The sequence below is a fragment of the Podarcis vaucheri genome, assembly GCF_965113315.1.
Source record: "Podarcis vaucheri genome assembly, chromosome: 3".
In the NCBI taxonomy this organism is placed as follows: Eukaryota; Metazoa; Chordata; class Lepidosauria; order Squamata; family Lacertidae; genus Podarcis; species Podarcis vaucheri.
Window position 1 is genome coordinate 28,944,774 of NC_138761.1, and position 17,386 is coordinate 28,962,159.

General features: G+C 42.7%; 1 protein-coding gene across 7 annotated transcripts in view; it reads right to left on the reverse strand.

Annotated features, from left to right (window-relative positions):
• Positions 1 to 69: 69 nt before the first annotated feature.
• USH2A (usherin) overlaps positions 70 to 17,386 on the reverse strand; it is a 432,976-nt gene continuing 415,659 nt past the window's right edge. The window contains exons 67-74 of one of the 7 annotated variants that reach the window (XM_082217159.1): positions 16,020 to 16,237; positions 11,963 to 12,139; positions 9,838 to 9,921; positions 7,954 to 8,207; positions 4,810 to 4,911; positions 4,197 to 4,268; positions 2,601 to 2,825; positions 70 to 1,980 (exon numbers count right to left, since the gene is read on the reverse strand). In XM_082217159.1, coding sequence (XP_082073285.1) covers positions 1,891 to 1,980; positions 2,601 to 2,825; positions 4,197 to 4,268; positions 4,810 to 4,911; positions 7,954 to 8,207; positions 9,838 to 9,921; positions 11,963 to 12,139; positions 16,020 to 16,237 — 1,222 coding nt within the window. In that variant the 3' untranslated portion in view covers positions 70 to 1,890. Of the gene's footprint in view, positions 1,981 to 2,600; positions 2,826 to 4,196; positions 4,269 to 4,638; positions 4,703 to 4,809; positions 4,912 to 7,953; positions 8,208 to 9,837; positions 9,932 to 11,962; positions 12,140 to 12,173; positions 12,669 to 16,019; positions 16,238 to 17,386 lie in introns of those variants that run through there. The other 6 variants (XM_082217161.1, XM_082217160.1, XM_082217162.1 and 3 more) reach the window with 6 other exon arrangements.

Sequence of the window (17,386 nt, forward strand, 5' to 3'; positions counted from 1 at the left end):
CCTAAACTACTCATAGAAGCAATAAATAGGACCATAGACCAAGATGAGTCAAAGACACCCAATAAAAAATATTGTTTAAAACCATTTAATTGGGATATCATGAAATGTACTGCATTTCTTTGTAAAAAAAAAAATACACAAGACAGCTTTTAAAGTAACTTAATATTTTGTCCTTTGCTCCGCAAGTATATTGGCAGAAAAGAAAATATCTGCTATTTCAAAAGGTAACATTAAACACAGGAAAAAGAGTATCCAGCTCTAAATACACAATGAAATTACATTTCATAAACCATCTAACCAGAGTACTTGTATAAATTTTGGTGGGCTCAGTCCTTTGGGACTTTATGGTTTGAAGTGCACTTGGACTGAGTTCAAATGTGACTCCCTTTTTCTTATCAACAGACAAAACTGCAGCAAAGGTTTTATTGTCAGTAGCACATACACAACAGTTTGCTACTAGAAATGATGTTCTACTCTTGTTCTTCCCAAGCCAAATCTTCAATTTTGGTGTAGGGTTGAAATGTTTATGCCCTTGCCACAGAAGACATATCTGCACCTGTGATAAGTGTAGCACTGAAAACTGCCTTACTGCTTCAGGGAATGGATATTGTTATTATCAGTGGCATGATAGTAGCACCTTGCATCCAGCCCACAAAACTAGATACACAACACCTTTGTTTCAACCTGTGCCTAACAAAACAGTGATAAGATGACCACCTGCTACAGACAATGGCTAAAGTTAGCTATTGACACAGAACATACATAACTTAAAGAAAATTGATGCAAAGTGATGTAGCTTATACCTAAACTACTAACTTCCTTGATCAGTTCTTTGGAACAATTTAGGCTACAATCCTATATATACTTTTCTGGGGGTAAATCCCAAAGAATTTAGTAGGACTCAGTGCTAGGTATGGAACTGACCTACAAATAATTGTAATTTCAGTTACAATTCAGGGCAATCAGAAATATTTCAACACATAGCTAGGGAAACAAACCACTGCAGAATAAGAACTATAATGAAAGATTTGCTAGGACAGTAGTGGGAAATTTATATATTTTAAGGGAGATGCAAGAAATCGGCATGGTATGTAATAGGATTCTTAGTGAGCCAAGATTCCACTGTACAAGTGAGTCAAACTAAACTCATTTCAGTAATCATTTTTTTTAGAAAGAACATACAGCTGTATAAATATCAAACTCTACTTCCCTGATCATGTACTTTGGAATATCCCAGGACCAAACCGAAGTGGTGTAGGAGAACTATGGTGCTAATGGATGATGCAGACAAGGGAGGTCAAGACCTATCTCTCCTGTTGGTGTGCCAAAAGTGGTAGGGTGAATAAAATGGTTGTATCAGGACAAGTTCACGCAATCCCAAACTCTCATGTTTGGGATGAAACAACCGCAATTTACTTTTTACTGGTTTCTTTTTGAAACAAAGACATTTTGACTGAAACGTTCAAAGCAAACTTTTATATATGTTGTAGCATAAATAATCAGTGGCTCATTTTTGACAAATGGACCATTTCATCCAACCATGGTTTCCCTTCATACTTTTGTAAGTGGAGCTTAAAATGTTTATAAAGATTTCTGGTTTAGTTGTACACATTTTTAAAACTTTATAATACATACTTTACTATATAAATAAAATTTACTCTGTAAAATCTTCATTGTAGGGTGAAATCTTACCCTTCTTAGCAATGCATTATCACAAGTATTATATGGTAATACTGACGCTGTTTAAAAAGTTTAAAAATCAAGATAATTCATATTGGTAGGCACATTACATCACAATGACTAAACAAGGCAAGTATATTCAGAATGGCTTGAAGAAAAAACACCTTCCATATTCTTCTGCTTATGCCATCGTACCAGTGGCAAAACTACTCACAAAGGTGTGTCCGTAAATGTTGTATGTTCTTTTGTGACAGTACTGAAGCCTTTTATAGCGCTCACAAGATCTTCATCATCCACATACTATAAACAAGCAAACAAATAAATATATTTACTTTTGTTGTTGTTGTTGTTGAAGAGGCTTATGCTCCAAGAACATAATGGTGGAAACTTCACCTCCCAACGCCTTTCTAATATTAATTCAGGAACGCTGTTGGCATTTTCAACAATTAAGTAGATAATTTAACTCTCTTAATAGGATGTGGCTCAAAATATAGAAAGAAAGGAATGAACTTGGCTTATATTGTTTTCCTCCCATATGGTAAGTTATCTCTGTAAGCTTTCCATGCACGCCCAACTGGATTAAAATACACTTACCATGTAAGTTCGTCCATTCATTTGTAACATTGGGCCATCAATTGCTGTCATATTAATAGACCAGTGCACATGGGTACGTATATTTTAAGGTAATTGGGTTTTCCCAGTGCCCTGTATAAATTAGGATCAAAGGAGCCTTAGAGGAACAGACAGCTTTGGAAGCAAAGGGTTATTGGCCAGAAGTGGTGGAATGCAGGGATTCATGACTCTACTAACATCTGTAGGGGGGAAAAGAGGGTTTCCTAGCATTCTCTTTTCACTGGGTTTTATGCTGCAATTGCCACTGGCCCCAAAAGCTTATCAGTCTTCCCTTGAAAAGAACTTACCAAACCACTGTCATGGCCATGAATAATGGTATCCCAAACGGTATCTTCTATTAAGGACTTTTTGTCGTAGACATCAATAAGCTGACTGACACTCCGATGTAGAGAACCTTGGGAATATGTACGCTGCATCTGGCTTTGGCTTGGTACTGGAAAGCCGGAAGTACTTTGATTGCTATGCATACTCAAAGGAGACACTGGTGCTGGAATTTTTGTATCTGCTAATCCCTAGAAGCATGGAAGGAGGAGACAAAATAAATAAAATGTTGTCTTAGGAAGAGTTTTTGCCAAACCATGTATCACCATACTGTGGCTTCCACTACAAAATGATCCCCTGGTTTCCATCAGCTGTCCTTAGCTGATGACCAGATAAGAGTTAATTTTACAATGCTGCAGGAGCCCATCTTCACAGCAGAGTTTATGACCAATAACAGAACACCATTAAACACACATGGCAAGGATCATTAGCACTCTCTTCAGCTATTGTTCCCTGTGGAAACCATCGCCTTCTGCAATGCAGTTTCACAAGGTGATCTCCTGCTAAGCATGCAATACATGCATGTCACAGGCACAATTCCCATTTCACTCCAACAACAGCCTTTTGCTGAGCAGTGCCTGCAAGGTGAGCAGGGCCATTGGTTCACTAATGAATGACTGCTGGGGGGTTTAAGCTTGTAGATCAGTAGGGTCTCTAAAGATTCTGCTAATATGGGTTATGCCTAGCTTTGTACATTCTCTGCTTTCACAGTTTGGTCACATAGCTCTCCCAGTGATCTGCCCTGTAAGAAAAAGCCCAGAGACACAAGCAGGCACTGCAATCACAGCAAACCCAAGAGATGAGGAAGCAATGCCACATAGTTTATCACATAAAGCACCACAAACGGTTCCAATTGCACTCTAAAGGGAGAAATGGACAGACTCTCAGACAATGGAAAGGTTCGAAACATGCCTGCAAGCCTGGGCATGGCTTGCTCTTCTAGAAGATGTTGGGATTAAATAAGGATTTATTGAATGAAATTGCAGCTCTTCTGGGTTTGACACACTCATCACTTGCCCACGTTCATGCCCAGGAGATCAAAGGAACTTCTGGAAACCACAGAAGGGGATAGCGCTCTTGGGTTGGGGTCCTGTTTATAGGCTTCCTATAGGCATTTGGTTGGCCATCCTTGAGACTAGATGGGCCATTGTCCTGACCCAACAGGCTTTTATGCTCTTAATATGGATATTCTGGTTATGGATTGAGACAGTTTGCGTTAGCTGTAAATACTCAGCTTTTCAACCCCCCTGGGTTCCCAAGTGTGGTTTATTCCAAGTTTGTGATTTAATGGAAATCAACTCTTTTATGCTCCTAAAAAAAACACCCTGTTGCATCAGCCCAATTTCAATTTTCTTAAAGAAACCCATTAGTTCTGCCTGAGCCTATGTACCCCAGTTCTACACCTGCTCCGCTACCTGGACAATGAAACACCATACAAGAGCATGCTCAGCACCATCCCCTTTTCACTATAAAGTAAATGTCATGCAAAAAGACTTTCATGCCAACACTCAAGAAAATTGCCAGCGCTTGGTCGCCCAGGCCGGACCCGCACTAATCACTACCTCAGCGTGCATTGTGTAGCTTTTGAGAGTGATGCTGCTTGAGGACTCAGACGTATCGGCAACCGTCTCAAACTGAGATTAAAAAGGGGAGAAATGTATTAATGGCATTTCTAAATGACCTGGGTGCTGTGACAAATGCTCCACGGGAAGGTTAGCTTGCAATGAATGTCTGCACCGCGCGGGCCACAGCGCCAGCAAGGAGGAAGCCCGTGAAACTCCGGTGCCATCAAGCAAAGCGATGTTGATCTGTAGCAGCTGAGGAATTGCCCCATTATACGGAGTCAGAAAAATGGGAAGGTATTTGCAGTGAAGGCTTATGGCAACTGAAAGCCAATTTGTTGCTCTCGGAGGCAAGTTTCACTAGCATTTGTATGGGACTGCAGTGGCTGAGTGTTCCAGATTCAAGCCAGTAATTGAGTTAGGTGTAAAAAACTGCACTTACAATTATCTGCACCTTATGCCGGGTGACCTTGAAAGCGATAATAAAACAGAGCGACTCCCTCAATCTAATACAGTGGTGGGGGTGGGGGATGGAGAAAGAAGACATTGCCTAGCGGTTTAGAAATATATCTTTCTCAATGTTTATGCAGACATATGCATCGCAAAGGCTTACCTTATCTGAGCTCTGTGATACTTGTGAAGACGAGATGACAGGGACTTGTAAAGAAGTAGCAAGAGGAGGCTGATGGCAGGGATTATCAGTGAAAGAGGGTTTCTGCATTATTTTTTTTTGAAACATCATAGGTGCAGGAAATAAAGGAGGAGAGGCAAGGCAGCAGAGAAGACAAGGAGTTAAAACAGAGGAGATGGGGGAAAGAGCAGCAGTTCAGACAGTTAACCTTCCAAAGGCGAAGGGGAAGGAAAACTAGAAAAGAGAGTGAATGGAAATGCGGCTTTTTTACATGTAAACCTCTCCCCGCTGTCGACACACTCAGAGCAGAAACAAGGTTGTCCTGTCTATGCTTTTAGTTTCCTTTTGAGGTCAGAGGTAGCTGGCAAATCTCGATGGGCAAGCTTGCTTTAATTTATATTATATTAATTACATTTATCAAATAAACAAAATACCCCATAATATATAATATATAGAACACAATAGCATAAACTTATATACTATGACAATTTCAAGTTCACTGTTTTAAAATGAGTCTCTCTCCATTCTTTCTGCCCCCTTGCTGATGATTCACTCACCGGCCACATCTTTGGTGAGTGTGAGAAGAGACCTCACATATACATCGATAGCCATCTGACTGCCCCAGGTGCCTCCCTTGTGTGTAGGAGGGATACATGTGTATGCCAGTCCACCTGTGAGGCCCTTTCTCAATGTATGGGCAGCAGGAGGCATGGCCGGCATGCTTGATGCTTGTGAGCAGGGATAGCCCAGAGCACTGGCGGAGGAAGAGGAGTTGGGGGGGGAAGACACACAGGCCAGCCCCACCCCCGCCTACTTTCCACCCCCCTCTGCCAGAGCATGAAGCTCCATCACTGGCCCAGAGGACCCCCTCCCACCCAGGCCTAGCTCATTTTCAGTAGCTGGATTTGAGCTGCGAGTGGACTGGGGGTTCCTAGATTCCCCCCCCCCCATTTGGGACTGAGAACATAGCAAAGTGTTGGTAATGCCAGCAGCTAACATTGTAGCTTGGAGGTAGCACAAAGCCTTTGTGTGCAAAAGGTCCCAGGTTCTATCCCTGGCATCTCCGCTTATGGCATTGAAAAAGCCATGTCTGAAACCCTGGACAGCCAGTGTAGTGGACCCAAAATGGTACCCGACAGTTGCTATTGGACTCCAGTTCCCATTAGCCACACACTGTCTGGCAATTGACTAGGGATGATGGGAGTGGTAGTCCAATATCATCAAAAGGACATCACATTGGCTACTTCTGCTGCAGGCAGCACTGTGCAAGATGCATCCGTGGTCTTACACAGTATAAGGCAGATTCCTTTGCTCTTAACAAGGTTAAGTGGGACCAAAGGAAGGCAAGGATCCTGGGTATTTTGAAGAGGAGACCACACAGTGGTAGAGCACATCCTTTGCATGCAGAAAGACCCAGGTCCAATCCCCAGCATCTATAATTAGGGCAGGGAAACATCCAGGTCAGAAACCCTGGGCAGCTACTGCTGGTCAACACAAAGTTAGCTTGACCTGTGGTCTGACTTGGAAGAACATAGCTTCAAATGTTCCTATCTAGACTATGAGATGACCCTGATGCTAGGAGCAGTAGGCAGAACAAAGAATAGGGGAGAATAGCTTATTAAGCCATTTCATTGAGCCTTTTACAGCCTTGTAACAAGGGGGTGCCTGAATTAAGCATTTACAACACTCAGGTTTTTCTCTCCCTATTGTAATACCTACTTTTCACACATTTTGGCTTGTTATAATCAAACTGCATCCTCAGTTTTTTGTTTTTGTTTTTACTGGTGCTCTTGAGCATTTCTTTCAGCTACAACTGACTATTCCTATAAAAGGCAAACCAGCCTATTTTCAAAGCTCATTTTACTAGTTCAGAAACTCAACTAAAATTGATTAAACAGGCCCTAATTTAGCCTTTACAATCCACCCAGAGTCACCATAGAAATGTTGCTGAGAGCAGCATCCCCCAGCTCCTGAGGGTCATTCCTGAAACACAAACATTTTCCTTTAAGGCCCCCGCTTGGCCCCCTAACTCAATAATGCTCGAGGAGTAGCCACAGCACTGACAGGTCCTTAAGGGGCCACATAAAAATTAAAATTGTTGACTTGCTGCGCTCTTTTAAGAGGCTTTTAACAAAGGCTTGAGCTGCGAAAATGACAGAAACATTTAAGCATGCTGTGCAGTCTGAAGGGGGCGGGGGGCACACAGCACATGTGGGAGAGGGGGAAATGGCTAGCAATATAATTCTGCAACGATTCCCTTTAGAAAGGCACAAGGCACAGATAAAAGCGGCTGCTTCTCTCTTCAAATACTGTACCTTTGCCAAGTTTCACATCCTGAGCGGTAGGCAGAGTTATCCTCTACTTAGGTGTCATCTGGCCAAAGCTCAGTATTTTAAAACTCCCTTGGTTGCGTAGAACTGCAGCCAAAAATGACAGCCCCACGTCACGCGCCAAACATTTAGGCACCCTTCCTTGGGCACTGTATTTCTCCAACAGTTTGTGCTGCTGGTTGTGAAACACATGACCTGAGTACACATGGCGAAACATTATGGGAAGAGGGGAGAGAATACCACAAAGATCTCCTGCTTTTGTCCTCTGCCCCATATCAAGCAGCAAACCTTAAGCATGTGCTTAGTGAATTTGCTTTAACTGTTGGGAGCATAGGAAGCTGCCTTAGATGATACCACTGGCCTCTCCAGGGAGCTCAGTTGGTAGAGTATGAGACTCTGAATCTCAGGATTGTGGGTTTGAGCCCCAGGTTGGGCAAGTTTCCTGCATTACAGGGGGTTGGACTAGATGACCCTCACAGTCCCTTCCAACTCCACAGTTCTACGATTTCCCCAAATTACTTTATTTATATTAGTTCACATTTCTATGGCTGCCCAAAGGCGTATGTTCTCTAGGTGGAGGGGGAAATTGCGAGAGAATTGCTTAAAGTGAACTAGCACACATAACGGGGCTGATAGTCACTGCCAGGGCAGAAGCTGCAGTTTTCCCTTCGGCCAAAAAACTTCTCCATCTAGATGTGCATGCGTGGGCAGGTGTCTGCATGCGTGCATTAAGGCGTGCATGCATGCACACGTGGGGAGCATGCCTGCAAAACAATTCAGAGTCCAAGCGGCCTACCATGTGCGTCTCTCCTTGTGAATAGACACTCATCGGCGACATCCTCTTTTGAAGTGGGACTAAAGGAGGCCTTTCCCGTGCATACGGCTGCTTGCTTATTTTCCTCTGCAGGATCAGGGACAGCAGGACTGCTAAAAGGATCAAGCCAAGGATGGCCATTAGGACCACAAACCACAGCTCTGTGTAGAAGGTTGCCTGCTTTGCCTCTGCTTCGTGCTTATCTCCCGGGGTTGTTAACGCAGGGCCTGTGATATCTGGGGAAGGAAGAGGGTGGGCACGCATTATTTTAGAGAGAAAATGTAGTGTGATCTATCTTCGCCCCTTGTTTGATTTTATAAGGTGTTGGAAAGATGCTGGTGGCTGTTTGTCACACTTGGCTCATTTGCAAGGGGCCGCAGTGGCTCAGTATGCCAGGGGGTTGGATCATAAAGCTTAGTGCACTCTGGAGACTGTGTTTTAAGCCCTGGCACTGCTGCCTGGGTTGGAAATCACCTCTGCATTGGCACCTACCAGGGAAGAGAAGGGTGTCTGTGTGTGTGTGTAAAAGCGAAGGCTGATTCATCAACGTAACCTTGAACAGCTGAAACAATTATCAGGAGGTAGTGTGTGTATGTGTGTGTGTGTTCACATGAATATATGTTGCAAAAAGCTTTCTTGCACTCAAGCCAAAAACACCACAACAACTGTGTCCATTTAATCCTTGAAGGGGATTTAAAAGAGGGAAGTCTGGTGAGAAATACTTTTTTTAAGGAATAAGTTTTAAACAGGATAGAATAAAGAGTCTCAAAGGGGTCACTGGTCTCTCTAGCAAAGGGTGTGCATTCTTTCTTTCTTTTTGAAAAAAATTATAAACCACTTGCTGAAAAAAAGTTATGCAAGAAGTCTATAAAGTCAATTTTAGATAAAGCATGTCTAAAATAAACAGCACAATCAAAAACAAATATGCATCAAACCATGATTAAAAAACAAGGTAAGGTTAGCAAAATATTTTAAACAAAGGTAAAAACAGGGACTTGCTGGAACAGAAAAGTTTTCAGCAGAGGCAGGAAATTCCTGAGCACAGGTCCTGCCACTCTAAAAAGGTGACTTTTCGGGAGCAGACATTATCTTTTAGTGGTCTGAAAATAGAAGTCATATTCCATCCCCCAGTTTCTTTTGTGGGCAATCAGTTCAAAAACTGGAGACATGAAGGAGGTGCCCCTGGACACGAAAGCTTCTAACACTCAGACAAATGGGTATAGGAGCTATCCTGCTAGGCGATTTTATTTTTGTTATTATTTTTTTTAATGGGAGAAGTTGCAGTTTCTTTTTCTCTCTGGAAGTACCCTCCCTGAAGAAAAAGTAAGCTATGAGTTTTAATTGTTTGTTAGGCAAAAATAATAATTGGGAAAGAAGCAAGCCACCCCAGTGTTCTAACTCCACCACTAATGCCCTGCTCTCATAACTAAAACATAACTAAAACCCACATGAAGGACAACACTGATTATTTGCCTAAACCTCCCTTCCCCTAAATCACTGTGATTTTGGAGTGGCCTTGGAAAACAACTCACTGTGCCCAGCAAAATGAAAGAGTCCTCTGTCTCTCTCCCTATCGAGCTCTGGCCATTTCTCCAGTCAGTCTGGCTTTGTTTCTCAGAAAATAAAAGAGGGGAGGTGGAAAATTTGTGCTTTTGGATAAACCAAGGCTGTAAAGCCACTTGGAAGTTTAAGGGGTCTGTCTAATCCACCTTGAAATGCCATGTTAATTGTGTGATCCTACCCGGGTACATGGAATCATGATCTGAATCACTTCATTATTTGAGATACACACAGAGCCCATGTGCACCGGTAATATTTGACAGCAAATCCGCACGCAATGGCAAGGAGGAGCCTTTGTGAATTTACCGATTCCTGTAGCAGTGTTGTATTTGATCACAGGCGTTACTGCACTTCCTTGGTCAGTGGTACAAGAAACCTGAAAAGAATAGGCTGAACAACACTGTATGATTAAAACATGCACACTGTATAAACTTCTTATTCTGTCGTTTTATTGTTCTGCTTATTTAATTCTCTAAATATGTCTGCTTTAAACCTGAGGCATGGCCTGTCACCAGCATTGATTGACAGAAACCTCCTTTCCCCCTGCCTGCCTGCCTGGCTGCTTGCTTGCTATGCTCAAAGTGCAGTGCACCAACTGGAGGTTCATAAGTCCCTCCCCTACAGTTGGGGTGGCCAGCCCAAGAGTTTTCAGCACAAAATGGCTCCTCCCTCCCCACCAGGGAAGAAGGGGTGAGTGAAGATCTACATCAGGAAGGAGTGGGGGATAAAGTTCTACATTGGGATGTGCTGTCTCTGTGGATCCTGCCACCTGAGGCAGTTGCCTCATCTTGCCTCATGGATGGGCTGGCCCTGCCATCCATGGCATCCAGTCAGTCTTCCCCTCCTGGGTGGGGGCCTTCAGAAAGAGAGGAATAACAGCCCTTCAAACATAGGACTGTCCTCTGCAATGTAGGACGGGTCTGGCTATTGATCTATTTCATATACAAAATGTAATCATTAGCATATAAATTCTAAATTCTATGAAAACAGCTTCTCCTGAAGACGGAAAACTCCTTTTATCGTCTCCCTATTAAGTATTTCAACTATTACTGCATGTGGTATGGTTAATGCCTTCCCACTAAGGATATTGCAAGTATTCAGACTTGGGCATGACTTTCTGTGTCTGCAGAACAAAAAGTGAGAAGGGACCAAAAGAAAGTACTCTTACGTTGCCCTAGAAGCATAACAAAGGGTTTAATAGGCAATAAAGGAGGTAGTTGATCTAGAGCCCATTGTATGTTCTGATACTTGCATAAAACTCTAAAGGTAAAGGAACTCCTGACCATTAGGTCCAGTTGCGGATGACTCTTAAGTCCCCCTCACACCTCATGTTGCTTTACTTACTGGCTGAGGGAGCCGGCATACAGCTTCCGGGTCATGTGGCCAGCATGACTAAGCCGCTTCTGGCAAACTAGAACAGCATATGGAAACGCTGTTTACCTTCCTGCTGGAGCAGTACCTATTTATCTACTTGCACTTTGACATGCTTTCGAACTGCTAGGTTGGCAGGAGCAGGGACCGAGCAACGGGAGCTCACCCCATCGTGGGGATTCGAACCGCCAACCTTCTGATCGGCAAGCCCTAGGCTTGGTTTAGACCACAGCGCCACCCACATAAAACTCTACTTGGCTTCAATTCAGGCAACAGCTCTATACACATGAAGGAATCTGCCAAACAGATTCCATATTTCTAAGGCCTGAGAACCACATTTCCCAGCAGTCTGTTGGGGCGTGAGTGTATTTCTCCCTTTCATCTGACAACAGAAGTCTTAAGTCCCCCTCACACCTCACCAACTTGTTAGCTAAGTAATGTTAATTCAGTGTCAAGGTACATGTTGCATTTAATGCATAGTGAAACAGCTGCATCTCCATTTTTCCTGCACTTAATGATAGGCCCAGGGGGTTGTATTGCTATCAGTACTCCAGTGCTCAAGGAGAGGAGGCCTGAATTTGCTTTGGTCTGCCCATGCTGATAGATACCCTCCATCCCCAATCTAAGATAGCTACAAATGTCAACTGTCTCTTTGCATGTACTCTGACAACACTAATGCAAGTTATTCCATGGAGGATACATCCCATCAATGGATACCAGCCATGATAGCTATGCTCCACCTCCTCCCTCAGAGGCAGTGATGCTCCTGAATACAAGTTGCTTGATACCGCAGGAGGGGAGAGTGGCCTTGGGAGAACAGGATGCAGAGTAGATGGGCCACTGGCCCAATCCAGCAGGTTCCTCTTATGCTCTTAATTTGAGACCACTAATTTCCAGTAGGTCTACTCCGAGTATCACTTGGCAATCACTCTATAGGTTGCTGCCTTGAGGTTCAGTTGATCCAAAGGTGGGGTGCGAATTGTATAAAGGTACCTCATAAAACTAGATATATATGTGACGCCTTAGCCAGAAGAAACAGAATTGTGAAACTCAAACTGACTTTTGTCGGATGTCCTTGGCAGATACAGAGTGGTGTCAAAGCCGCTGTAGATGCGTTGCCCTCCCTCCATTAGCACATATTCCTTCAGCGGCCCATTCAGTGAGAAGGTGTAACTCCAGTCAAGGTAGAGAGTGGATAAATTGCTGACAACTGTAAATGGAGATTCGTACTGAGGTACTGGCAGAAGAAAACAGACAGAAAAAAAGAGTCTTTTTTATAAATGCCTCTTTAAGTTTTTAGAGATTAAACACATCTGTATAAGATCTAGAGCCATTTTCACACTCTGCTATGGAGAAGGAAGACACGATATGAGCACGTGGGCTGCTACAGTTGGAGGATACTAATGCGTAGTAATGTTCAGGACTTTTCACATACATTTATTCAGTAATAATCTTTAGAGGACCACTTGTTAGTGTCAGGAATAATCATTTTTAATGCAATTCAACAAGCTCACCTGAAGTCACAATCTGCTCTGTTGTCTTTGGATCTACCTTCCCAGAAGCTCCCCTAAGGAGGCTGATAGGAAGATGACTGACAGCTCCAGGTAGAGCTTCCTGGTTTGAACCTGCCAAAGAGCAGGTCCTGAACTTCCTTGAATTTGCTTTTCAACGCTCTTTGCCTTTACTTTGCTCAACCCTGACTCTCACATCCTTGCCTACTTCTTGCCTTTTTGACCTTGGCTTTCTCCCAGATCCAGTGATCTTACCTATTGTAGAGATAAAAGGATGACTATACCCATGTACCCAGTGTTGGCTTTTTGCAGTATGGTAGCGCTGCAGAGAGCTTGCTGGGGAGACCATGCATTAAAAAGGGACTCAAAAATAACTTAAAGAAGGTTTTAATAAGAAAAACAAAAACTCCATTTACACTAAATACATCAACAAACCAGACCCAACAACCAACCCATCCCCCAGGGTAATGGAAGAGCTAGGTGCTGCTCCTTATATACTCTACCCAATTGCTGACATAGTTTAATCAGTACAACTCAGCAGCACCTGCTATGTTTCACAGCTGTAAAGCTGGGTCTCGTTATCCTGCTCTGGCCCTTGCTCCAGCCCCTTAAAGACACACACATCGAGTGGAACAATGATGAACCTTTACATTTAAAGAAACCATTCAACACCCAGGCCCCTGTAAGGCTACAGTCAAACCTCGGTTGTCAAATGTAATCTGTTCCGGAAGACCGTTCGACTTCCAAAACGTTCGACAACCGAGGCATAGCTTCCAATTGGTTGCAAGAGCTTCTTGCATTCAAGCAGAAGCCATGTCAGATGTTCAGGTTCTGAAAAACGTTCAAAAACCAGAGTATTTACTTCCAGGTTTTCGGCGTTCAGGAGCCGAAATGTTGGAAAACGGAGCTGTTCAAGAACCGAAGTTTGACTGTATCAGGAACATGGGGGGGGGCGGGGAGATGGCTGCTCCCATAGGTACATGGGAACACACATATTTTCTGTACATTTATGAAGGAAGGATGTTGCTGAAGAGTACTGCACCTGTTGGTGCCCAATGCATTTCAGCCAGAATGGGCCTCCCCCCATATCTATACATACAATAAAATTGTAAGGATGTCATCAAACTGCATTCTGTGTGGCTGCTGACAGGTAGCACTGCATAATACAGCGTGAAGACAAGCTGGGTTCTCAGAGCTGATGGACCACCTTAGCAGTGTTGGAGGCTGAGGAGGAGGGAGATGGAGAAGGGTGGCCAGGCCAGTAGGTGACCCAGGTGGGAAGTCAACATGACCCATCAAACAAGTATACAAGCAGGGATTTTTTAACAGAATTTTTTTGTGAGCTATGCAGCAATAGCTGGTAAGGTGACATGGGTGGGGCTTCCCAAAACTGTGAGTCACTGCTGCTTACCAAAAGGGAAAGGACAAGTGTGGGGAGCTCAGCGTGGTGGCAGGAGCACTGGATTGTGGGGGGAAGGAGATGGCTTTGGCATGGTGTGGGGGAGAGGGGAGGTGACTTTGGCAAGGAGAAAGAAGAGGAAGGAGGTGGCTTGCCTAGGCGAGAAAGCAAGCGAGCAACCCAGGCAAGTTGTAGAGGTTTGACAAAGTCTAAGTAAGAGAAGAAGGGAGGGAAGAAGGGAGGGGTGGTTTTTGCAAGCTCTGCGGGGAGAGGATTAAACTTGGGGAGTAAGGGTAGGGTTGGCTTTGGTGAGGGGGTTGTTGAGCAAAAAGAGAAGTGGCATAGCAGCTAGTACAGACACAATAACATAATAAACTTCCATAAAACTTAAACTTAGGTATAAAGTTCTAGGTATAAAGCAAGATTGAGCATGAACTATCTCACACATAAAATATTTCAGAGAGAACACATACTCTTAAATAGCATTTGCAAAAAATGCACTGCTGTTTGGTTAATCCAAATCTTTAGGTTGTCTGTGAAACACTCTCCCCACTGAGATGCATCTAGTCACATCATTGTTTTCCTTTAGGAAACAGGTGAAGACATACCTGCTTCAGCAGGCTTTTGGATGAAGGGAATGGTGCCAGAAGTAATTTATGAGTGGTTTGATGCTGCTGCTTTTTTAATTAGTTGTACGGAAATAATTGCTTTTCAGTTTTTGTGCTTTGCAATAATTATGTTACATATTATGTGGTAAACTGCCATGTGGCCTTTTGGTAAAGGGCAGTATATAAATATATTAAAAAACAAACAAACAAACAAACAAAATAATGTTATGCGGAATGTGTGGAAAGGATCAGAACTGTACTAACTCATCACAACTTTAAAAAAGTTGCACTTCACTTGCAATTGCTGGAATTGTGAGCATTCCCATAAATGTGCCAGGAACATTAAATATTTCTAGAGCTGTTAATTATCTTTAATATTGTTAAATACACAAGGAAGCCATTTTTCATATTGAATTAATATTTAAGGTAATTTAATCTAAAACTGTCAATGGAGTTAATTCCCCCCTCCAAACTATATTCATTCAAGAATAAATTATGTCTTTTGGCATCCATTCATTTTTATTCTTTTGATTTTTCCTCTCAAAGCATTACTTTCAAAAATAGTTAGAGAGTATTGCAAATAGCCATCTATTTCACTGCTCCAAATAATCAATCAATAGCATCATACATAAGTATATAATCAAACACTCTTCTTGAAATACTGTGTTAGATGAAAGTAACTTTGTGGACACAAGGTGGGCATGTTCATTTGTCATGATTCTGGCTCTGTGCTAAAGGAAAGAAGAAAGCCTACAAGCCAGTGACTCCTTCTTTTAAATTATGTGTGTCAGAATCTACCGAGGAAAGCGAAACAAAGAACCCAGGGTGCACATACAAGAAACCTGAGGAGCTGATGGAGTTAACAAGCTGAATAAATTAATACAGCAATTAACTAACTAGACTATATAATCAGTGTGACCTGTAATGATGGCTCCTAGGAGGCCAACCTTTCATTGCAAACCCATTGTTGTAAAGCTGCAGAGAAGTCTGCTTTTCAGATCACTGATTTTCAGTAACTTTAACACTGAGTTAATAGGAATGTGTTGAAATAAATGTCCAGCCAAAAAAGAAACGAAAAGAAAAAGGCAGTCTTCACCAAATAAAGGTTTTCAAAGGCAAGCCAACCAATATAGCTATAATAGCATTATTTGGGCTGCCATTATTTTGCTTGCCAATGGTTGACTAATGTAAGCCTCTAGTGTGAAGTTGGTGGAGGGACATTGCTTTGGTAAATTGCTCCTACCAGCTCTTATCACTTGCTCTTTGAAATGAAATAGATGGATTGCTCCTCACTGCCCCCTCCCCCCATGTACCACACTCTTTTGCCATCTCCACCATTGTAAAGATGCTAAGACAGGAGAATGCTTACACACCATGGCATAAACCCCAAAAAGTTTGTCGCAACCATAGAGATGATTAAAAACAATAATAAACAAGATGCAGTAAAACTAAACATACCAGTGCCTGCCGCAGTGATCAATGGCCAAGGATAATGCGAGTTGTGGTTCAACAACATCAGGAGGGTCACACGTTCCCATTCATGCTCTAAGCATATAAAGTGGCAGAATACGTTTCTTATACTCTCCTGTATTAACTCACCTTCTTTTTTGGTAGTGAAGCTGATCCATTCTGAAGCAGTGCTTCCTACTGAATTGTAAGACACCACCCTCAGGTTGTAGGTTGTATAAGGCTGTAGATCACTCACATTCGAGCGCTGGCCATCTCCCGCGTATTTCACTTCAACAGGGCCAAGTTTACAAGCTGCTTCTCTTGGCTGCAAATAGGAAGGGCAGGATGTGTGCATGTGGAGTTCATACCTGGAGGAAAAGATGGAAGCACTGATGAGCCACAATTAGCAGGTAAACACAAGCTTACCTTTCCTGCTTATGTGTCTTGATGCTGGTCAAACACAAGGACCTGCTCTCAACTTAATTGCTGCAGAACTCTGCACATCACATTCAATATTCTAACTGTATGCCCACTGATGATGATGTATTGAATTTTCTAGTCATTTTATCTTGCCCAGCGCAACCCAGAGCACCTTACAACCAACCAAACAATGATTATTGAAAACTCAACTGTATGCCAGTATTGAAAATATTGAAGTGATAACTTTTTAAGTAACTAGACCTGCATATCTAGGGATGAACACAAATCTCTCCAGATCCTTAGTGCCAGCATCATATTTGCAAATGCTTGGACCCTAATACATTATAAGTCTGGGGGAAAATGTTACAAATTCCAGCACGCCAACAACAAATTTCTAAAATCCATGTCACAAAATAGTGTGTTGGGTGTTGAGTTTTCCAAACTAGATGGTAGGGGGGAGGCTAGATGGTAAACAGTGCAGTGGGATAGGGCAAGGGCAAGAAGAAGAGGAGAGGCCAATGTTGATTTGTAGACAGCTAGTATCTATATGCCTGGGATTTTTCCAAGACTGTCAGTTCCAAAGGAACAGATAATTAATCTGCCTAGTTTTCTTAGGCACTGATATTCATTCCTGATTTGTCTAAGGAAAATTAAGTTTGGTGGCATCAACAAGACACTGAATTTGTTTGGTATTTGCTAGTTCAGATGATGTAATCACTGTGATGGTGAGGGTTTACTAAGCTATAGGCCTCTAATTTGGCAATATGCGAATGGTAGTAGGTCATTGCCTGTACATTCCTTGTTGTTGTTGTTAAAATTGTATATTGCCCTTCATCCATTGATCTCAGGGCAGTTCACAACACAGAAATACAAGATAAAAAACACAAAATACATAATAAAAACAAGAACAAACCAAACCAATAACCCCTTCCCCATGTTGGTGAAAGGGTGTAGCATATAGTCTCCAGCCGAGTCCAGCAACCATGGCTGCATATAAACCACCTGATAACATTTGGAATCTCACCAACCAGCTGTTTGGATGGAGCAACTAGATTCAGTCTGTTCTTCTCCCCACCAAACACTGATTGCTAGGATTC